The sequence below is a fragment of the Chiroxiphia lanceolata genome, chromosome 9 (genome assembly GCF_009829145.1).
Source record: "Chiroxiphia lanceolata isolate bChiLan1 chromosome 9, bChiLan1.pri, whole genome shotgun sequence".
NCBI classification, from domain to species: Eukaryota; Metazoa; Chordata; class Aves; order Passeriformes; family Pipridae; genus Chiroxiphia; species Chiroxiphia lanceolata.
In genome coordinates, this window is record NC_045645.1 from 13,791,069 (window position 1) to 13,813,700 (window position 22,632).

Consider the following 22,632-nt stretch of genomic DNA (forward strand, 5'->3'; position numbering starts at 1 on the left):
GGCTGAGCTGGGTTTGCTCATCCCAATGATGCTACAGAGTCATTGCTCTCCTGTGTAAATGTGCTTTAGGAACTCAAAAAGTTTGTGTTAAAGATACAAAATGTTAAAAAAAAATATGGAAAATAACATGAATAATACAATAAAAATATGCGAACAAGCCTTGGCCAGAGATGCTGCAGAGGGGCTGTGGGTCTGGGTTTGGGATTTGCGAGTGCAGGGTCCTGATCCCATGTGCTGTCCTCTGCTAGCATTCGGGATACCTGAGCTGGGAACTGCCTTCAGCAGGATCAGCCTTTCCTGGCAGTACAACAGGTTGCACCAGGCACTGCCTGGAAGAGCGGGCAGATAAAATCTGTTCTGGGCACACCCATCAGCAGGTGCTGCTCCTGCAGAAACCCAGGAAACCAGGCGATTATTCAGATTTTTTATTCTGACTGATACAACACACATGGATTTGGTACACAAACAAGTGGGTTGAAGGCAAACCATGTCCTCCAAGTGGCTCTTCTGTACCCTCCAGGTCCCATAACACCTTCGACAAAGGTACAACACATTGAGACCAGGTGGGAAAGACATTGCTAGAGAAATGTGACACAAACACCTTCCCACTCCAAGTACATGGGAATAAAAGCTTCCATTTACACTTTGGCTCTTCAAATCCATTTTTGAAAGTGCATTTCTCCAGCCACATCCCATCACACAGCTGTGGCTGGAGAACAGTGTTCCCACTCCTCCCCTTCTGTAAACGAATGGAAAGCAGACATTCCTTCCCATTTTGATATTTAAAGTAGCTTCTTCATATTACTGCACCCACAGACGGACAGAAAGGCCTTTTTCCAAATATACTGTGAATATTTCACTAAAAAAGGCATAATTTTAAGTGACCTGAAGTGAAACCACCCGTGACTTTAGGAACCAGCAGCCTTAAAACTGGTGGAGGGCCTTTCTCAATGTCACGTTAGAGTTGCTCTCCCAGTGCCTTGCACGGGACTGACAGCGTTCAGGAGACACAGCACCTCCTGGTCTTAAAAGGAGCTGAGAAATTGGGATGGATTCCCTCTTCCTTGCAGAACTTCTCCCTCTGTATCCCACACGTGATCCCAGATAATCTGTGTGCTCTGGAAGCGCTGCTGCTCCAAGCCAGCCCAGGCTGATCCAGGCAGTTGAGGTCATCCCAACATACCTCCCAAGTGACCGGCTGTGTTTATTTCTTTCCCAAAGCTAATGTACACAGAGGGAACAATACAGATCCTCTGTACAGAGCAGGCTTTTTACAGCCCCAAATAATTAAAAACCCAAAGGCTCTGAAAAGGCACTTCTTCAAGGAGAATTTTATCCACCATGTTCCCGAAAGCACCAACCAAGGTGCAGGTACCTGTAGTTGTTACACTCAGGAGTAGCTCAGCACAGAGCAGGGTGCCGTGGGTCAACTCATACTGAAAAAGGTATTTATTCCATTCAGTTTAGGCTGGCTCTTGAATTAAACCTAGACCTTAGCTTTTAGCTGCACTCAGATGTCATCTGGATAAAATGAGATTTGTGTGGACAAGGAATCAGACCATGTGGCAGCAGAACAAAAATGAGTGGACAGATTCTTTTTCGAGGAGTTACTTTTCTAAACAAAGGAAGAAAAGTAACAATAAAGTTTCTGTGCAAGAAATCCTCCTAGATGCAGGACTACATTTGCCTGGAAGGCCCCTGAATTCCATAGTACCTGGCACAGGATATAACATATTTTTTTGCATTTGATATTTACTATCATCCCAAAGGCCGGGAGACAGGAGACATTAGAGACTGTAAGCTACAAAAGGGTGAAGAAAATGAGTTAAAAATCTAGCTTATTAAAAAACAAGCATCAGATGTGACCCCAAATGTATTAGAGCTGAGTTTTTAAATAAAACCTGAAAAGTTACTTTGGGGACAAACCTGACTAATTCACACACTCCCAGTGTGCTTGAGTTTAAAAATTCCCAAAGCTGCCACAGTTCTCCAATTTGTCTCTTTGGGGGAAAGAAGAAATAAAGCATTTGGGGTGCTGGTTTGGCCCCTTTGAAGGACATTTCAGGAATGAAGGAGCTTTTCAGTGGCACCCCTTTTACTTGCAAACCATTTGCTGCTCATTTTACTCCTGGCCATGTGCATTTCCCAATAAAGCAGCTCATATGGAAACAGTGGTTTTGGCTGTGTGAACCTTTGCCATTAATCTACAGGGAGAAGGGCATGGACTGTTTTTACAGCCTCTTTATCACCCTCTCCCATCTGCTCCCAGCAGCTTCATGGTGTGTTGTGCAAACAGCAATTCCCACTGGTCCTGGGTATTCCACAGGCTGCTAGTACAAAAAAAATCATGGATTTCTCCCTATATCTCAGTAGATGAGCTCCCTTCAGCTTCCACATGGGTGAGTATTTATCAGGACAAATTCATGTGTCAGGAGACTCATGTTACTTTCAGTTCTTGGAAGAGATGGATGTACCATCACTGGCACAACACAATCTGCTCAGTTCTAAGCCACTGAAATCCAATCAAGTCTCCTAATTTTGTTTTCCTTTAATTCCCGTGTTTTTTGCCCCTTTTTCCCCTTGTCCCTCCAGAAAAAAGGAGGAAGGAGGACTCTCTGAGTAGATAATCTCAGTATTAAAATATACACAGGAGTGTGTCCCTTCAGTAATTCCATCTGTTGAATCTGTTCTCTGACAGAAAATACATTTTTTCTACCTTAAGGACAGAAAATTCCCTTCAGGCTCTGTTTTAAGCACACAAAATACCATGTTCTGCAGCTCAGTTGTGAGTGGCAATAAGGACAGGCTGTCCTGCTGTGTCTGAGCATTTGGCACACTGGATAAATAATTTGGTACTGAAGTCCACCAGTAACACCAATTTCACCCATTCAGGGGATGCGAACATGGAACAGATGCCCCGATTCACAGTAAGGTTTCCAAGTACCCACTGGAACAGCAGTTCCCAAGCCCAGAGCTCAGTGCTCTGTCAGGCCGTTGTCCGTCGGATCTCCTCCGACAAGGTGATTGACCTCTCCTTGCACTCGGTGTTGGAGCACTTGGACACGGCGTTGGCCGCCTGGCAGAACTTCTGGAGGAGGATCTTCCTGAGCAGCAGGTACACCCAGGGGTCCAGGATCTGGTTGAGCGAGGCCAGGCGTACGGCCGTCAGGAAGAAATTGCATTCCCGGTGCAGTTCGGAGCCTGGGGCCTCCCCGGGGACGCCCTTGCAGTGCTCAAATGTGCGGCCCCAGATCATCTTCAGCATTGTGATCTGAGGGAAACGAGGAGGGAAAAAGGATAAATGGTAAGGGAATGCTGTCTGTGTACCACCAGATCTTATGGTGCCCAAAAAGGCTGTGAACTCCCCATCCCTGGAAGCGTTCAAGGCCAGGCTGGACGGGACTTGGAGCAATCTGGTCTAGTGGAAGGTGTCCCTGCCCATGGCGGGGGGGGGGACTGGATGGGCTTTAAGGTCCCTCCCAACCCAAACCAGTCTGGGATTCTATGACAGGGATACTGAACACCCCACTTTTCCTGGCAGGTCCTTTTGTTGGTTGCAAGTCTCTCCCGGGTATGGCTTGGACACCCCAGCTGTGAGTGTGCTGCCTAAATCACTGTGGATGGACAGGCAGCAGCTCTGCCCATGGTGCTGTGTCTGCTCAGAATGTCAAGATGGACACCCCCAGCATGGCCCTGAGGCGCCTCCACCGCACCGTCTGGGCAGAGCTCAGCGCTCCCATCCTCTGAATACACTGGTCAGTCCTGAAAACCCCTGGAACAGCCCGGGGACAAGCTCATAGGCCATCACTTACAGCCCTGTCCAATTCCTTGGCTTCAGTCCTTGGAAAGAACCAGGACAGTCTGCAGCAGTGGCAACACAGGGGGAGTGATCCCACCACGGCTTTCCCACAGAAAGCCTCTTGGGAGCAGTGTCAGCACAAAGGTCACATCTGGGCTGCTGCTGTCCCCACAAACTGGGACAGCCAGAGCCAGAGTGACCAGAAGCAGAGGCTACAGGGGAGGATTTTTCCATTCAGTGGGATATTCTGGGTGCCAGATTAAAAACCATGTGTTGACCTTGGAAAGACTTGGATGAGTCCGGAAGGTAGGGCAGCATAGACAGTAAGGGAGAACTGTTTCTCTTTCTTTAAATAGAAGTTGTTGAGGATTCCATTCACTACATTTCATTTACGAAAGAAATCATGGATAGAGCTTTGTAAAAACTTGGATAGATCCAGACCCAGACCACATCAAGCCACTTGTGCACCACACCCACACAGCCACAATCCTGCCACTTCCTCGGCCACCTCCAGCTCTTCAGGACACTGTCTCTGTTCCTGTCACAGCATCTGCCTCCCGTGCCCACCCATCCAGCACATCCCAGCTCCTGCAGCATTCCCATGCTGTAAGGAGCAGCAGCGTGATGGAAACATGCTGTGCCCACGTCACAGCCAAAGGGAACCACCCTACACTCAGCATTCCCAGGATTCACATTACTCTCTCTCAGATCAGCTCTTCCTCTGGGAACTCTGCAAGGACCCTGGTTCTGCAGACCATGTTGTCTTTTCTTTAGTTGGTGAACCCATGGAGCTACAAAAACATCAGGCTATAAAATACATTTTCCAAGTAGACAACCACTGCTTATTTTTGGGGCTATTACATAATATTTCTTTACTGGAATATTTGTTGGACCAACAATTGCTCCGCTGGAAATGTTATTTGTTTGATATCATTAGAGGTTGTTTATTTTATCATGGCCTGTATTTGTCTTCTAAATAAATTAAAATAAGGGCTGCACAAAGCAGAGGAACAACACCAGGTGGAATAAAGGCAATGGAACTACGTAATTTATGCCAATAAAAAATTTGGCTCAAAATGCATATAGTAATATAGTTGATAATTGTATTTATTTAACTTTACTGTTATCATGACTGTGGTTTTATACATCTTTAATTTCTGTCTGCCAGGAAGCTTAAGGAGCAGAAGTATTTTAACAGGAAATGCAGCAGAATTCCTGAGCATTTTGGCTTTAAATGACCTTGAAACAATTTTGAGAGGGAATAATTTTGTAGCCTGGAGCTCCAAAAGAGTTATTATGAGAATTCCAGTTTGTGCTGCACAGGTGTTTCTGTGCAATCATGGAACAGCTTCCTCTACTTCCCCTTAAGAGTTATTTGTCTGCTGCCAGCCCAGCTCAGCAGTTATCCCTGAATTCCAGACTGGTTTCGGTTGGGAGGCACCTCAAAGCTCCTCTTGTTCCACCCCCTGCCATGGGCAGGGACACCTTCCACTATCCCAGGTTGCTCCAAGCCCCGTCCAACCTGGCCTTGGACACTCCTAGGGACAGGGTAGTCACAGCTCCTCTGGGCAACTTGTGCCAGGGCTGCACCACCCTCACAGGGAGGGATTTCTTCCCAATATCCCAACTAACCCTGCCCTTTGGCAGTGGGAAGCCATTCCCCTTGTCCTGACAGTACATGCTCCAAAATAAGCAGAAGATCAGTGTGAACTGGAAACCATTTAGGATAAATCTTATTGGAGTGGGGTGTTTTCCCAGGTTCTTGATGCTGAACTCACCCAGATCCTGTGAGTGCACAGAAAAAGGAGTGCACTGTCTGCCTCCTCCCTTCTACCCAAGCCACCACAGAGCCAGAATGAGCTCCATGAAGTCCTTCAGAGCAGAGCCACAACTGTCAGAACTTTCACTCTGCAGCTAAATCACATTTGAGTTTGTTGTTCACATCAACAGATCAAGTCTAAAAATACTGTCTGTGTACAAGGGCATGGTTTTCCTAACAGCAACAGCTGCCAGAATCCATTAGTTCTCAGTTACAAAACTCAGATGTCTTAAAAAAAAAATCACAAAGAACTCCTCTGTAAATCCCTGGTTTTCTGTTTCAACTCAATTTCTTACAACTGCTGAGTGATGCAGCTACATGATAAATGATTTCTACAATCTGGCTTTCACTGAAAATGCACTTGCATTCTCCACAGTCACTCCTCCAAAAATGTGGCATCTAATTCCTAACCCTTACTCTGTGGTTGTACAGAACAGTCGAGGTGTATGTATAAAAATGGAGGGGTATGTACAGACATGGAGGTGTATGTACAAATATGCTCCTTGCAGTCATGACTGGATTTTGAGAATATGAACACCTGAGAACACACTGACCAGGCAGAGAAGTTTTGCAGAACTCCACAGAAAAAGTTTCACACTTCCAAGTGCTGCTACCACGGAGGGAAGAGAACTGCTGACAAATTCCCTTGGGGTTCTGGGTTGACTTCCAGAAATGCCCTGGGAATCAAACCACCAAGAGGAATCCCTGCTTCCTCACTGATTTATCTGAGAACTCTGGTTATGAAGGAGGACAAAGAGTTCCCTTGTCTCGGGTCTTCTCTTGATGCTGCAAGGCTGGTTAAACCCTCGGGAGAAACAGCTCCGTGCCCCAGGCTGGCCGAGGGAGCAGGATGGGTCCCACTGTCCCAAAAGCATGGGCTGAGGGGGAAACAGGCTTCTTCCATCAGGGTAACGGTTAACTTCTGGAAAATGAAGAAATCCTAGTGTCTACTTTGGGACAAGACACCAGCAGGATGGACCCCAGGGAGGTCACGGTGTGCAGGACTGCAAATAACCACCTCATGGACACAGAGCCAGAGACAGGCTCCTGCTTTCACTGACCAAATCTGCCATTCCATGGGGTTTGAGGAGCAGAACATAACTCTCTGATTCCAAGTTCTCGCTAACCTTCACGGTAGTTTCATGTTTTACTTCCATCACTGTTAATGATCTCTAGAAAGTTAACCTAAACTCCTGACTGATTTTGGGGCAGTGTTATTTTGAGGATTTGATGGAATTTTAATTCATTTACAAGGATAACATTACTAAATTGAATTGTTTTCTCTTGTCACCTCACTGGCCGTCAGCTTTGTCAGCCATTTCTCTTGTCACAGCCCCACTCACGAGGGCTCAAGGACAAGAGGTAAGAAAATCCTTCTCCAGCCATAAAGAATCTTTCACGTAAGCTCAGTGATTCAACAGCCAGTTTCAGCCTGGTTCTGCTTAGAGATACGAAGTACAAACTTTCTATTCCCAGACAGCAGAGTAAACCAGCCTTTGGGGATGGGGTTCTGGACGCCCGGTGTGCCCTTGTCCACCATGCAGAGAAACGTGGATTCCGCCTCCTCCCCTCCTACATCATGAGAAGGGGTTCATAAATAAGGAATAACAAAGCAGTGGAAAGAAATGCAAAGGTCCTTAAAAAACAAGAGACGAAAAGCCAAGGAGGCTGCTGTAAATAAGGCACAGGGAACAGAAGGTGCTCGCAGAGCTAGGGGCACATTTTCTCATAAAACACTAAGTTTTGCTACAAGGTGGAAGGAAATAAAAAATCCTACATGATAGCCGACTGCAGTATCCTGCTCCCAGGCCCACTCCTTACGTCCTGCTTCCCTCCTCTGTACAAAACTTGTTTTCCTTCTTTTGACTCCAGTTCCTTCACCTGATTTTTCCAAACAGGCTGCACTTTTGCTGTCCTCTTGGACCTCTCCCAGCTTCTCTCCTACTAGCTTCCCACTCTGATACCCCCTGGGCTCTGTCCCTGTCCCTGTTTTTCTTCCAAGAGGCTGTTCATGGACACGCTGTCCACAAGGAACAGGAATTCCCAGTGCCTCCTACCCTGCCCAAGCTGGTAGCCACGCATTGTCCTTCCCAAAGGAAGGAGGGAGGAGGACTGGGGTCACCCCACGGTGGTGAGACAGGGACCTACCAGCAGCGGCGACCAGCAGGCCGAGAGGACACACATGATGCCGAGGAGCTGGATCAGCGTCTCCGTGGTGATCCGTCCCCACTGCTTGCTGGAGTGCGCCTCGGTGGCCTTGGTGCGGCAGCGGGACACCAGTGCCTCGATGGTGGCCAGGTTACAGGCCACGGTCACCACGAGGGACAGCAGCCCCAGCACGGCAAAGGTGGCGGCGAAGATGGTGCTGCCGCTGGGGCGGCCGTCGCCGGTGCTGATGAAGCACCATGTGCCGGGCCACTGCAGGGTGTACTGTCCGAGCCCGGCCACGGGCAGCAGGGCGAAGGCAACCACGGCAGCCCAGATGGCAAGCAGGCCGCCCTTGGTGAGCCGCGGGTTCATGTGGCTGGCGTACCAGTGCGGTGCCCGGATGGCCAGTGCCCGCTCCACGGCCATGGTGCTGGCGATGAGCAGCGGGCACAGCCCGAACACCGTCATGCTAAAGCCGAAGAAGACGCAGAGGTGCCCCGAGGGGTCCACGGCCTCCCAGGTGCGGTTGGCCAGGTAGACGGAGATGACGATGGGGCTGGTGAGCAGCTGGCCCAGCATGTCGGTGAGCGCCAGGGAGCCGATGCACAGCAGGAACGATCTCTTCCTGCGGCTGCCCTTGGCGCGGTAGCTGCGGGACACGAGCAGCATGGCCAGGGCATTGCCCACCATGCCCGTGATCATCATGGTCAGCGGGATGGCCACGGACACGGTGCCGCAACCCTCAGCCGCCCGCCCCATCCCGCTGCCTCGCTGCCCCGCGGCGCCGGGCTCGGTGGCGTTGGGAACGGGCTCGCACCGCTGCCAGGGGCTCATCCTGGCGCCGCGGAGCCGAGGAACAGAGCATAGAGCTGGGCAGCGAGCGGAGAGCCGACGGAAAGCGCGGGCGGACACCTTATAAGGGGGAGGTGGCTCGACCCGCCCTGAGGCGGCACCGCTCGGTCCCGACCCGCCCCTCCAAGCGAGCCGCCTCAGCCCGGGGCGGGAACGAGTCCCACCGTAAACCGCACACTGAGGGGCTGGAGCGTGTCCAGAGAAGGGAATGGAGCTAGGGAAGGCTCTGGAGCACCAGGAGCTGCTGAGGGAGCTGGGGAGGCTCAGCCTGGAGAAAAGGAGTCTCAGGGGGACCTTCTCACTCTCTGCAACTCCCTGACAGGAGGGTCGAGCCAGGTGGGGGTCGGGCTCTGCTCCCAGGGAACAAGGGACAGGACAGGGGGAAACAGCCTCAAGCTGTGTCAGAGGAGGTTCAGGTTGGATATTGGGGAAGCTGAAGCAAGACGCTTACAGAGAATGGAACTTCCATCCCCTCCCCTGACAGCCCACAGAGTCCAGGGAATCCTGGAGTCCATCAGTCAGTGCTTGATTTTCAAAATTTACTTTTTAAGAAGGCTTTTCTGATACCTGAGTGAAAGACATCAGGTATCCAAGAATCCCAGACTGGTTTGGGTTGGGAAGGACCTTAAAGCCCAGCCAGTTCTGCTCACTAGACCAGGTGGCTCCAAGCCCCGTCCAACACTTTCAGGGATGGGGCAGCAGTGACTTAAGAGGATTCTTACAGGGTGAGGGACAGACTGAACCTTACTCTGTCATTTCATCCATTTAGGCTGGATATCAGGAAAAGGTTCTTCCCCCAGAGGGTGGCTGGACACTGAACAGGCTCCCCAGGGCAGTGGTCACAGCACCAAGGCTGCCAGAGCTCAAGGAGTGTTTGGACAACGCTCTTAGAGACAGGGTGGGATTGCTGGGGTGTCCTGGGCAGGGCCAGGAGTGGGACTGGATGATCCTTGTGGGTCTCTCCCAACTCAGAATATTCCATGTTCCTATGGAAACACCTTGAAGCTTTGTAAAAGCTCAGTTTGAATGCACTGCTGTTGAAAGCCAAAGACATTTTCAGAACTTAAAGAACCGAACTGATCTGAAAACACGCAATCTATTGGCCAGCTAAGTGGGACTCCAGCCATGGAGTCCCTGCCAGTGCAGGGTGACAATGAGGGGGGGGGGGGTGTGTCCCCAAGACAAAGCACTCGCCGCACAGTTGACTCACAGGTTTTATTTACACTTGTCTACAGCATCATTTTGCCTTACACATTCTCTAAGCCAAATGAACCCATTGTTCTCCTTTGCCTGTGGCCTATGAGTTGCTAACTTTAACCCCCCTCATCTGTTAAGTACAGCAACAATTGGAATACAAAGCACAAGAAAACCCCAATGCTAACAACAGAGCGTCTACTTGATCTGAGTTGTACACTTTAGTAGTTGGACGTTGAAGTCAGAGGCACAGTTACAGACTAACCTGCTCTTGTGCAACCTACACACATTTAGCATCGAAATTAGAGAGAAAAGAAAGCATTAAAGAAACCGCATTTTTTTTTTCTGCAAAAAGATTACCAAAATACTTCTACACCAAAAACATTTCGCTTCTAGACCAGTCCAAAAGACGTCTCAAAAAAAAAAAAAAAAGGAAAAAAGAGCAGAATGGAGTTCTTAAATGTTGCTCCGTTTGTTTCTGTGCAGTTTACTGAAAAAAGCAGCAAATCTGGGTTTGGGAGTTTTACTACTGAAATAAATGCAGATATATTGCTCTTTGTTTGCTTAAAACGGATTTTCCTCACCATACTTACCTTGTGATGGCACTGAAGACTTAAACCTTTCTTAACCAAACGGAGCTCAAGAGAGACCAAGTTTTATACTAAAATGGATTCCGCAAAGCATTTTAAGCCATAAATTATGTTGCAGGAAAAAAGAATGATTGATAAAGAACACATTTAAGAAGCCAGAACCTTCTACACAGTTTATTCATTCTCATTTTTTGAAAGAAAAATAAAATTGAGATACCTTGAAAATTTTAGTCAGCCCAAAAGGGAATTTTACATACGGCCTGCGGAAGCTTCCCTTGATTCCAAGGAGCTAGTTCCAAACTCCTCCATGGCAGGACCAGATCCTAAATGATCCGTTTGTAAAAGGATCACGGAGTCCAGGGTTAGGAAACCACCACAGCCAACAGGGCCTTTGCTGGCTGCAGCAAAGAACTTCTATCTCCAACATCCTCGCTTCCCAAGAATGAAGGCTAAATTCCCTCTACGGAATCATGATGGACTGGGGGGTCTAAGAGCTGCTTTGCACTGAGCATTGCTAGAGAGGGGTGTCCATCTACACTGGTACTTCAACATGGAACAAGAACAAATCTTAGCCCTAAGCCCTCACACTGTCCCCAGGTGACTCCAGCCCTACCCTATGCTGTGGTCCCATGGGAGCTCCATCGCACACTCCGGAGGCGGCTACATAAAGCTCAGGGGGTTCTCCTCACATGGCTTTAGTCCAGGAGCAGAGCGGGATCAGGACATTCCCAACCTGCTCCTACATCTGAGGGAGCCAGAAATGGAGGAACTGATCTTTAAAAATAATAACCTTCCCCCCTCTCACACCACAGAACCTCCCGCCTCCACTGGGGGAGTTTATGGCTTAAAATGCTACCTCACGTTTTGGGTCATGGATGAACAAAGCTGCAGTTGCCAGAAAGCAAGGACAGACATGCACCTCTACTAGCAGATTTAGCACTTCTGACCAAGTAAGACACCAACTTCTTAAAAATGTCTCATGCACTGACTGGAATTTTGGTGGTTTTTTTTGTAAATGTGAGCTTTAATACATTATTTCTTTTTAGAACTTGTACGGGAACCAGAATGGGAGGATCCGGAGGATGATCTGCGGCGTCTGCAAGATACAAATGGAGAAAGCATGCAAAGAAATAAGTGGAAATGAATTTTGGCATCAAATCTGAGCAGTCTGTATCCTACAATAGCTGGAAGCCAAGTATATCTGATAGGGGCCTTATTGAGTAACTTTAAGCCACTAATTTAATACTAAAAGTCTAAGTTTAATACTGAGAGTAGAATACAATTTCTAAATGCAATATTTACTTATGAAAATAATTCAATAATGTACACAGTAACACTTTCACACACTGAAAGAAGGGTGAGCCAGGTCTTTCTATGGAACATGCTCCTACCAGGAGGAATTTCATTGGAGGGGGGGAAAATAATTAAAAAAAACAATTACAGAGGGTTTAACAAGAAGTAAGAGTAGGGGAAGTGAGAAAGCTATTTTTACTCTCAGAATAACTGATCAGATTCAATTCCTTCCCAGTGAATCTCAGTCCTTCAGAAAAAATAAAATAAAAAATCACACATTTCAATACACCCATTCTTATTCTACATAAACCCAAACCTTTCGGGTGACCGTGATCTCGATCGTCTTTTTTTGCGATCACCAGATGAAGAGGATCTAGAGCGGCTTCTCTTCTTGCCTCTCTCGGGGGAGGATGAGGAGCGAGAGCTTGAGTAAGATCTTTTCCTTGGGGTGGAAGACCCCCTGTAGGACCTGGAGCTGGATCTTTATTGATTAAGAAATAAATTAGATTTAATTCTGGTATCACAGAGAAAGCACAAAGAAAGAACAGACAGAGACAGTTTTCATGAACATTCACTACTCTACACCAGTGCTCTGTAAAGCAAATGGGGGGGCTTCCATACTTACTCCTGAGTTCTGCCAATAAAACTTCTGCCAGGTACTTTCCTGAATAAATTTTGCTAAATAGTCTTTCTTGATAAATGGACCACCACTGGTTTGGAAAGCTTTTCCCAGCATTCACCAAAATGACCCATTTTGACAAAAAAAGTATTGGGAGACTGGGCCAGGAAACTGCCTCTGTAAGGACCTTCCTCAGCAGTTAAAATTCAGAAAGTGAAAAAAACCCCAGAGATCTAAAGCTCATTTAATCCCATTTCATTTCATATCTTAATGGATATTTCACACTGGAGATTTGACTAAAACAGTGAAAAATTTAGAAAGTATATTTACAAATCTTAGAATAAATCTGTGTAGAGATTGAAATCTTCCTCCACCAAAATAATGTAAAAAGCCTTTTAGAATATAGTAAAAATATTTTAAAAAAGGTCTTAGAATACAGTAATTTTGACATAAAAAAAAATTAAAATGAACCATCTTCACTTACAGCACTCAAAAATCACTTTGGCTTTCTAAAAAAAAAAAAAAACCAAGGAAAAACCACTTGTGGAAAAAGTAAGAGCTAAAAAGTCCTAAACTGTCCTTTCAAAATGACATAAAATGCCTAAAATGCCAAGCTAATGTGCTGGGGACACTCTGTAAATGGCCATGTGGCACCTCAAACAACCCAGCTCAGCTGAGGAGCCCCTTCAGCCTCTAGTGGGGGCACAGGAACCCTTTTCCTCTTCCCAAAAGCACAGATTCCATCCTGTGCTGACCCTCACATGACAATCCACAGCATGCTCCTGCCACCAAAGGATGGTAGCACCATTTGTGATCCTTCTTCCCAACTCAAGTTTCCTTTAGAGTTTTGGGATGCTCTCTCTGCGTGCACGGAAAAGGGACAGTTCTTCATCCATCACACAGGGAATGTTCTGCCAATGTGCAAGGACACCTCCAGTGTGCTCCTGTTACTCTGCCCTGCACAGCTCAGCGACAGCTCTACAGAACTCAGCTCTAATTGCTCTCAGCTCCTCACAGCATTTGCCATCAACCCTTTCACACATCCCCCAAGTTTATAAGGATGACGGCCGCAGTGCCTCGTGGAAGGTATGGAATTAGCACTAAACACAACACCACAAGTACAGTGCAATTTCTAACTCTCTTCCACACCAAGCAGCCAAAGTGGAAACAATAAAAGCACCCAAAATGCCTGGAGCAGGACCAGGCACTCAAATCCTTCTTCCTCCACACTGCAGATCTGTGGCGTCCGCTCGGCTGGCTTAGGCTAGACTTAACCTCTTCCACCAAAACCTCGCCTTCTCCACAAACACATCTGTGGTGGCAACAGCCTCGTGCAGAGACCCTAGGGATTCTGACTTCCAAGATAAAAACAAGTTAATGTTTCTCTGACCAGCACAACTTTACGATGAACTCAACAAGGTTGGTCCTTCTGCCCTTTCCTCTCTGCAAGGACAGAGCGGTACCTCATTCACCTGGATTTCGACCCACGAGATCTAGACTGTTCTCTGGAACTGGAACGAGATCTTGATCTGGAACTGGAAGAACTCCTTGAATGGGACCTGCAACAACATGGAAGATTTTTTTCCAGTGTCTGACTTGCATTTAACAGAGTAACTGCTCTCTGAGCAGAGACACGATGCAGCAACACAGTTTGAGTTGCTAAGGTGACAATTTCTTCCTGCCCCCCCATATCACCACAGCACATTTTAAACCAGACACCTTAACATAGTAAGATGATGCATTAAATATTTATAAAGTCAGCTTTAGATTGTGTTTCCTAAAACAAAGCACAACAATTAAACAGGATCGCAGTTACTTGGAAAAAAGAAATAACTGCTTATCTATTAATTATTTCATGAAGTCAGTGCCTTAATTTGTGCCTTAATTGGAAAACCATCAGTTTCTTTGAAAAGCAGAGCAGACAAGAGCATTAGGAAAGGCCAGCTCAATTTTTCCTCCAGTCAGCTCTCACAAGCATTTTGTAATCAACTTCTAATTTACATAAAGATTTTCCCCTGCATTAAAAATTAGTACTTAATTTGGGGCTAAAACACAGCCAGATCTAACATGACTTGTAACTGACCAAAACCACATTCCAATTTTTCACTGATGGATTTTTTCTTAAAGCACAAACCACAAGAGATATGTAACAATGGCAGAGGACTCACAGCAATCATTGTAAAAGGAGGCTTTGCAATCAAATTCTAATAGTATTTTCAGGAAAAACATATTCTACTTGCTGTTAATCTCTCAGTTTATACTGTTACCATGGCTTTCTCACTTTACTGGGCAGGACACCAGCAGCGTGAACACAAGCTAACTAGAAGATACATTAAAATCCTTTTAAAACCACAGAGCAGTATCCACAAATGGCACTGATATTTCCATTAACTGCAGTCAAAAGCAAAATATTCAACAGGAAGTTGAAATCTTACGACAAACTACTTTTTACTTCACATTTGCAGTGAGAGCAGAGAGGGGCAGTTAAAAACCTGGGAAGATTAGAAGAAACTTGAACTTTATATATATATGAATTTTATGTATAAACCTGTGAGCCAGTACATATTTTAGGTCTTAAACCTATCAGATTCTTCTTGCATTAGTTATAGGGCAGCTCAAAAGCTACACCATGATTTCCATCACATGTTTACAGAGCACTGATTGAACTGTTCATTTATTACTGAATGTAAAGAGTAAGAGAACTTAAGTCTGCCTTAAGCAGAGCTTTGTGTGGTCCCACATAAACCTTCAGTGTTATTAGAGAATCCCAGATTGGTTTGAGTTGGGAGGGAACTCAAAGCTCATCCCGTCCCACCCCCTGACACGGGCAGGGACACCTTCCATTAAACCAGGGTGCTCCACGCCCCATCCAACCTGGCCTGGAACAATTCCAGGATGGAGAGGTTCTGACAACATTACCACTGTACTTTAAGATTTGTCACTTGCCATCAAACTAAGTTCAAGTTTCTTGTCTTTATTCCCAGGAATTCCGTCCTTTCACTGAATCTGCCTGGACGGCACCATCACTGCCCCTTCTGCCACATCCTCCCACTCCAGCAGTGCCACCCTCTGTTCAACAACTGAACCACACACGGCCAACAAGCCTCAAAAACCTGAAAATAAGTTCTATTTTTAAAATTATTTGGAGGATTTCATCAAACATCAACTTAAATTCACTGCAACAAGCAACAAGACCCACAAAGCCTCCCCAGAGGGCAGAGAGAGCATCGTCCCCCCTTCATAAATCCTGTGCACAGAATCATTCACATCATTAACTACAACTGTAAGGCAATCAAGAAAAACAAGTAAAGAAGGAAGTTAGATACTGACATTTTGCCTGGCGTTACCCTGGACCTGTACCCGTTTACCTGGACCTGGACCTTGAGCTCGAGTGAGAGGATGAGCGCGAGGAGGAGCGGGAGTGGGACGAGCGGGACTTGGAGCGGCTGCGCCGGGTGGGCTTCTTCTTCTTGGTGCTGTCCTCCTCCTCACTGGCATCCAGGTTGTACTTGGACAGGTCAGCATCGTCCTCATCCTCATCCTGGGAAAGCCACAGACAAGAAACACTTCAGGAATGGCTTTATATTTTCCTCACTTAGCGGTTTGTACTTATTCTATGGTTTATTTGTGCTTTCCAACCTTTGAAAATTAAACTGAATTTATTTAGATCTCCAAATTTTAAGGAGTGACTGAAAATTTGTGTTTCAACGTAATAAAACCCCTGCAACCCCCCCACATGAAATCACGTTTTTTGTTATTTAATGAAGTTAATGAAAAAACATTTTTACCACTTTAAATGAGTGCCTGAAAGAGTTTTCAGACTCAAAATCAATAACCAAAGATATATATATATACTTTTATTTCTGTATATGTATCTATATCTCTGTGTATATTTTTATTTATATATGCCTATTTTATATTTACACATGCATATTTTATATTTATATATGTCTATTTTTTATTTATATATGTATATTTTGTATTTATCTATATTTATCTATAACCAAAGTAAACCAAATCTGCCAATTCTGCAGAGACTTGTTTCACATGCAAAATTTGGTGACTGATGTACAAAACACAGCCATATGCACATGTTTCTGCAGGACCCTTGTCTGAAGACGTGGACAACCCAATAAGTGATGCTCATATATTTCAGCAAAGATGAAAAAAACCCCTGAATATTTTATTTCATTTTATAATGATGTGCTTTTAAAAGCCTAAGAAGAAAACTCAAGATCATTCCCTATATATGGTAACCACACATAACAGTTCCAAATAAAGACATTGGAATTTTGGATTCTGATCTCAGATAAGCTTACAATTTATGATTTAAGAAGTTATAAATTTCTGGATGCAGGTATTTAGAACAAAGTAGAGCTTGTGCTCATCTTTCACAGCAGCTTTGGGCACTGTTATTCCAAGGCCTGCTGCTCTAAAGACAGTTAAAAATACAGACCAGACCTTCCCCACTATAATAATGATTAAAAAGTAATTAATTTAAAAATAACCATCTTACCTCATCCAATTTATATTTGGAGAGATCTTCATCCTCATCCTCCTCATCCTCCCCTTCAGATTCCTTATCTTCCACTTCCTTCAGGATGGACGCAGGACCCACTGGTTTCCCTCGGTACTTTTTCTTTTTGCGTCCAAACTACAACATTTTAATGCCACCAGAATATGATTTAATCAAAAAATAATCACCAACTGCATTTTGTGATAAAACTTCGATGAGAAAAGAATTTACATCAATTTAAAATAAGATCTTGCTCAAAGGGAAAGGGGAGGATCATGAAACAACAATTAGCAACAAGAAACTTTTTAGAAAGAGAGAGAGAGAGAGAGATGCTTGTCTTCGGGACAATTAGAATCAACAGAGAAGATGAATGGAAATCTGAACATTTTATATTTTAATTTTACGGAATATCTTTAGAAAACACTGCTGAACATCTGGTACAACACGTGTCTCTCCAGAGTAATCCCTGCACCTTCTCTTACCTCATCATACTCTCCATCGGATTCTTCCCGTTCTATATATTCCACATTCTCCCGTTCATTAAATCCTCCTCCATAACCTTTAAAAAGGGATAAAACAGGACAATCTCTTGAGCTGCACCAAACCCATAAACTTCCACAGAGGCTCTGGAAGCCTTCATGGAATTATAAATATGCCACAAGGACGTAATAGGATCTCAGGAGGAACATGAATTGTTCCCACACACGTTTATTAAATACAGTTCCTCGGAAACCTAATTGAGAAAATGGGTTAAGACACACAACCAGCACAGCAGCAACAACGTTTAAAGGAATGGAAAAAGAATAAAAACTATTTCAGGATTACAGCTGTGATAAGCAACCAGCTTCCCAAAGGGCTCTGCAGTGTCTCCAAGGGCTGGGAATAAAGGGCACCATCCTCAAAAACTGGAATCTCACCTCAGAGCAGCCAACTTGGGAAAGGAGTGAGAAGAACACAAGGGGAGTGAGTGTGTATATTTACATATATATATATATATGTATATGCAGCTGCACAGAGTTGTACAACTGCCAAAATTTGCCTTAAGAATATTTCTATTCCTTTCCTGTTTCTTTTCACAATGGAGTGGAAAATTCCAAGGGCTCACTGTCATTTCAGTTGACTTTGTAATTTACTGCTAGAGTGTGTAACGCGCTGGGTGTCCTGCACGTGTCTGCCAATGTCCTTTGCAGGACAGCAGAACTCCAATAATTCATTAAATACTAAGTATCGGGGAATCCCAGACTGGTTTGGACTGGGAGGGACCAAAGACCTTCTCATTCCTTCCCCCTGCCCTGGGCAGGGACAACTTCCACTGGAAGTATTTTATCAATTCAATTATTAAACACTTCAATAAATTATTTAATAAATACTTCAATAAATTGCACATCACAATAATTATATGAAATACAATTAAGTGATATTCTTTAATATTTACCCTTTCTACAAAAATAAATAAGAATATTAAAATATTGGTTTTCCTTTTGAATAATGAGCTCTGGGCTCTTCTCCAGGCTTCTATTTTTTTCTATGCATTTGTGTTCCACTCTGTGCAGTAAGTTCCCTGCCCTGTTCCACTCTGTGCATTGAATCCCCTGCCTGATCCCACATGCAGAGGGAACAGTGTCAGAGAGCTGTAAGGAGATCCTGCTCCAGTTACCTCTGGGCTCATGTTCCTGCAGGAGGAGCTGAAACTGAGTCCTGGTGTGACCAGCCCTCCTGGGGAGATAACAGCCTTATCTGCAGAGCCTCAAACCTGCCCTGGGACAGCCCAGCCCCCTGCACATGGATATCACACACACCCCAGGCCTTTGGGACAGGAATAAAACATTGCTCCCAAATGTCCTGGCATCAAAATCAAACATGGAGGTGGTTTAAGCTGAATATTCCCTGATTTTCCACATGAAACCATCACTTCACACACCACCAAAACTTATCGCGGCAAAGAACCTAGCTGTGAAATTACTTAACTTCCATTCTGATTTACAAAGCTATTTTCCGACAGTAATTTCAGGATTTAATCCACACAGATCTCACCTGTCCTCTCCTCTAGCTTGGCGTACTTTGGGGTGTTGCACATGTTACACTCTGATCTCCTGGCCCAGTTCACGTTGCCACACCTTCAGGGAAAAAGGAACAAAACAGGAGTAAGAAACGTTTTGTTTCAGATTGGAAATAAAAAGGTGAACTGATGAGACACTTTGGAAGGTGACTGTACTGGACAAATCAGGGGAAAGATGTGCAATCATCAGGCAAGTGGGCAGGCACATGGACAGAGGCAAGATTACACAAAAAGCATTAAAATTTCTCATTATTTCCACACTTCGGATGGGTTAACAAAAATGCTACCATAGGAATAATGGTCATGGAATCACAGAATAGTTCGGGTTGGAAAAGCCGTCCGAGCCCAACCATTCCCCAGCACTGCCAAGGCCACCACTGACTCATGTTGCCAAGTGCCACATCCACACGGCTTTTAAATTCCTCCAGGGATGGGGACTCCACCACCGTCCTGGGCAGCTGTGGCAGGCAGGCTGGACAACCCTTTCCAGGAAGAAAGTTTCCCAATATACAACCTGAACCATCCCTGGCACAGCTTGAAGCGGTTTTCTCTTTTCCTGTCCCTTGTTCCTTGGGAGTAGAGCCCGAACCCAACCAGCTCCACCCTCCTGTCAGGGAGTTGCAGAGAGTGAGAAGGTCCCCCCTCAGCCTCCTTTTCTCCAGGCTGAGCCCCCCCAGCTCCCTCAGCTGCTCCTGGTGCTCCAGACCCTTCCCTAGCTCTGTTCTCTTCTCTGGACACGCTCTGTGGTCATGCCCCAGTGCACAGCTGCAATTCTCTGCTTCCACCTCTGCATTTCCCTCTTACAGCACCCAGAAGGCACCTTTCAAATAATGTTTGACTGTCATTCTCTAATACAGACCTTAATTTTTTCAATTGATGGCCTGGAGAAACATCCAGGCCTTCACCTGTGTGATAAACTCTGCTCATTAGATATTTAGGGAACTTCATGGAATCTCAGACTGGGTTGGGTTGGAGGAGGCATTAAAGCCCATCCAGCCCCACTCCCTGCCATGGGCAGGGACACCTTCCACTAGACCAGGTTGCTCCAAGCCCTGTCCAACCTGCCCTTGGACATTTCCAGGGAGGGGGCGGCCACAGCTTCTCTGGGCATCCTATGCCAGGGCCTCACCGCACTCATGCGGAAGGCAGCTCCTTGCCCTGCAACGGGAGTGTTACTCCAATCTCCGCATTCTCTCCAAACCTGGGAAGTGTCTCAGCTTATCAAGGACAAACTTGTCCTGTTACCTGTGCAGTCCTGACATTTAAACCCTTTTGCTGCCACATTACTGAAGTGCTGTGCAGCCAACGAGAGGCACCCCCACAGCTTCCCCCCGCTGCGGGTCTGCTCTCTGGTATCAGCAGCACAAGGACTCACAGCCCCCCCGGGTGTGTTTGGTGTCTGGGCCATACGTTTTGCACTGCCAGTCGTTGGCACTGAACAGCCCCCGACTCTTCTCTGCCAGCGTCTTCCCGATCTCTGTCCCTCCCGCCTTCATCATCTTCGCCTCCGTCGTCTTCTCTGGGGAGGGAAGGGAACAAAGGGCTCTCAGACAGTCCGGGGCTAAAGGGGAAGTTTTAGCGCTGTTTTAGGGGGGCGGCAGTGCAGGGGGAGGAGGGCTCTGTCCCGGCACTCACCTCTCCCGCATCTGTTACAGCTGGTCCTCCTGGCGAAGTTCACATTCCCACACCTGGGACGGGACAGATCACGAGGAAGTGGATCAATAACGCTGGGAACGGCACACGGGGGGCTCGGACCCCTGGGGGTGGCCCAATTTAACCCAATTTGTCCCGAACCCAACGCGAAATTGCTCAGTCCCTACCTGGTCGGGGCTGTGACACCCCCGAGCCGGCGGTTCCCCCTGCCCCGCTCCTGCTCCCTGCCCCATTCCCAGTCTCGTTCCCATCCTCTGCCCCATTCCCGGTGGGTCGGTCCCGTTTCCGTCCCGGTTCCTGGTCCGGTTCCTGGTCCTGTTCCCGTTCCCCGTCCCCCATCCAGTCCTCATTTCCCTCTCCCATCCGCCGTTCCCGTTCCCATTCTCATTCCCATTCCCGTTCCCTCACTTTTTATGGGGACAGATCCAGTCCCCGTTCCCATTCCCCATTCCCCGTTCTCGTTCCCATTCTCATTTCCATTCCCGCTCCCTCACGTCTTGTCGGGACAGATCCAGTCCCCATTCCCGTTCCCATTCCCCGTTCCCGTTCTCATTCCCATTCCCGTTCCCTCACTTCTTGTCGGGACAGATCCAGTCCCCGTCGCTCACGCGGAAGTTTTTCGCCGCCATCTCGGGCCGAGCGGGGCCGGGCCGAGCGAAGGACCCGGGCCCTGCGCCGCCGGGCTGCCCGCGGCGCGCCTGCACCCGCGGCGCGCCCACACCACGCCTGTTTCTGTCAGGCAGCGCCGCGGACGCCTGAGACCCGGGAAGAGGGAGGTGGGAGCGCGAGCGCCCCCTGGCGGAGGGAGAAGGGAGGGAGCAAAGGGCCTCCGAGAGAGAGTTGGGAACAGGGATCAGGGACACCGGGAAGGGCTTCCAGTGCCAGAGGGCAGGGTCAGGTGGGATACTGGGGAGAAGAGGATAGTGAAGCCCTGGTACAGGTTGCCCAGAGAAGCTGTGGCCGCCCCATGCCTGGAAGTGTCCAAGGCCAGGTTGGACGGGGCTTGGAGCAGCCTGGGATAGTGGGAGGTGTCCCTTCCCATGGCAGGTGGTGGAACTGGATGAGCTTTAAGGTCCCTCCCAACCCAAACCATTCCAGGATTCCAAGGAAGGCAGGGAAGATGAGGAAGGGCTCTGAGGGGAAGCCGTGTGAGGAGCAGCTGAGGGCACTTGGTCTGTTCAGCTGGAGGAGACTGAGGGGAGACCTCACTGCAGTTACAGCTTCCTTGGGAGGGGAAGAGGAGGGACAGGCACTGATCTCTGCTCTGTGGGGACCAGGGACAGGACCCCAGGGAATGGCCTGAAGTTGTGTCAGGGCAGGTTTAGGTTGGATCTCAGAAAAAGGTTCTTCCCCCAGAGAACACATGAGGTTGGGGCTCGTTTCCCTCTGTGGTGGCCCCAGTGAAATCCCCATAGGAACAGACAGAGCATTCCAAATATCACAGAATCATGGAGCATCCTGAGCTGGAAGGGACGCACACGGATCATCCAGTCCAACCCTCAGCCCTGCATAGGGACCATCCCCAAGAGTCACACCGTGTGCTCCAGAGGATCATCTGAACATTCCTTGAGCTCTGGCAGCCTTGGTGCTGTGACCACTGCCCTGGGGAGCCTGTTCAGTGCCCAACAACCCTCAGGGAAGAACCATTTCCCAATATTTGAATGACACATTGGGATGACTATTGATGTTAGAGTGTCCAAGGAAATTTGTTATTTAAATAAATATTCTTTTATTTTGTCCCATCCCATGGTTTGCTGGTGGGTTTGTGTCAGTGGTGGGGCACCATTCCTTGTTCCCTGTGTGTGCCCGGGCTGGGTACTCTCTTGGCAGGTCCTTCCGAACACCTCTGATCCCTCTTCTTTGTTTTTTTTGAGTGGGAATGACCTGCTGTGTTCAAGTGGACCAGCATAACCTAATTACACCCATGCAATATGTTTATTTATAGCAAATGCTACTTTCCTGGCAATTTTTATTCCCTCTCCTTCTTTTAGCCACATCCTGTGAAAAAATCTGGAATCTGGGTCTGGAGCTGGTTTTTATCACATCATGAGGCAAGGTGACAGTGTTATTGCTGGTTATTTATAGAAGTA

The 22,632-nt window shown here is 47.0% G+C and overlaps 2 protein-coding genes across 2 annotated transcripts; both read right to left on the reverse strand.

The window, feature by feature from the left end:
• Positions 1 to 416: 416 nt before the first annotated feature.
• PTGER3 (prostaglandin E receptor 3) lies at positions 417 to 8,638 on the reverse strand. Its single transcript, XM_032696287.1, has 2 exons — positions 7,767 to 8,638; positions 417 to 3,271 (listed from the first exon to the last, which is right to left on the reverse strand). The coding sequence occupies exons 1-2, from the start codon at positions 8,598 to 8,600 to the stop codon at positions 2,987 to 2,989; spliced, it is 1,119 nt and encodes a 372-aa protein (XP_032552178.1). The 5' UTR covers positions 8,601 to 8,638; the 3' UTR covers positions 417 to 2,986.
• A 1,176-nt stretch (positions 8,639 to 9,814) lies between these two features.
• On the reverse strand, positions 9,815 to 21,209 carry ZRANB2 (zinc finger RANBP2-type containing 2). The gene is made up of 10 exons (XM_032696288.1): positions 21,116 to 21,209; positions 20,525 to 20,577; positions 20,300 to 20,408; positions 18,865 to 18,947; positions 17,313 to 17,389; positions 16,831 to 16,968; positions 15,683 to 15,855; positions 13,787 to 13,873; positions 12,012 to 12,176; positions 9,815 to 11,498 (listed from the first exon to the last, which is right to left on the reverse strand). The coding sequence occupies exons 1-10, from the start codon at positions 21,169 to 21,171 to the stop codon at positions 11,435 to 11,437; spliced, it is 1,005 nt and encodes a 334-aa protein (XP_032552179.1). The 5' UTR covers positions 21,172 to 21,209; the 3' UTR covers positions 9,815 to 11,434.
• Between the last annotated feature and the right edge of the window lie 1,423 nt (positions 21,210 to 22,632).

What these genes read in the sequence shown, in the direction of transcription:
- ZRANB2 (XM_032696288.1), bottom strand. Translation starts at nt 21,171, where the DNA reads ATGGCGGCGAAAAACTTCCGCGTGAGCGACGGGGACTGGATCTGTCCC. An exon ending in TGGATCTGTCCCGACAAGAA is followed by an intron (nt 20,578 to 21,115) that starts GTGAGGGAACGG and finishes GTCCCGTCCCAG; the next exon opens with GTGTGGGAATGTGAACTTCG. An exon ending in CTGTAACAGATGCGGGAGAG is followed by an intron (nt 20,409 to 20,524) that starts GTGAGTGCCGGG and finishes TTCCCTCCCCAG; the next exon opens with AGAAGACGACGGAGGCGAAG.
- PTGER3 (XM_032696287.1), bottom strand. Translation starts at nt 8,600, where the DNA reads ATGAGCCCCTGGCAGCGGTGCGAGCCCGTTCCCAACGCCACCGAGCCC. An exon ending in CCTGCTGGTCGCCGCTGCTG is followed by an intron (nt 3,272 to 7,766) that starts GTAGGTCCCTGT and finishes CGTTTCCCTCAG; the next exon opens with ATCACAATGCTGAAGATGAT.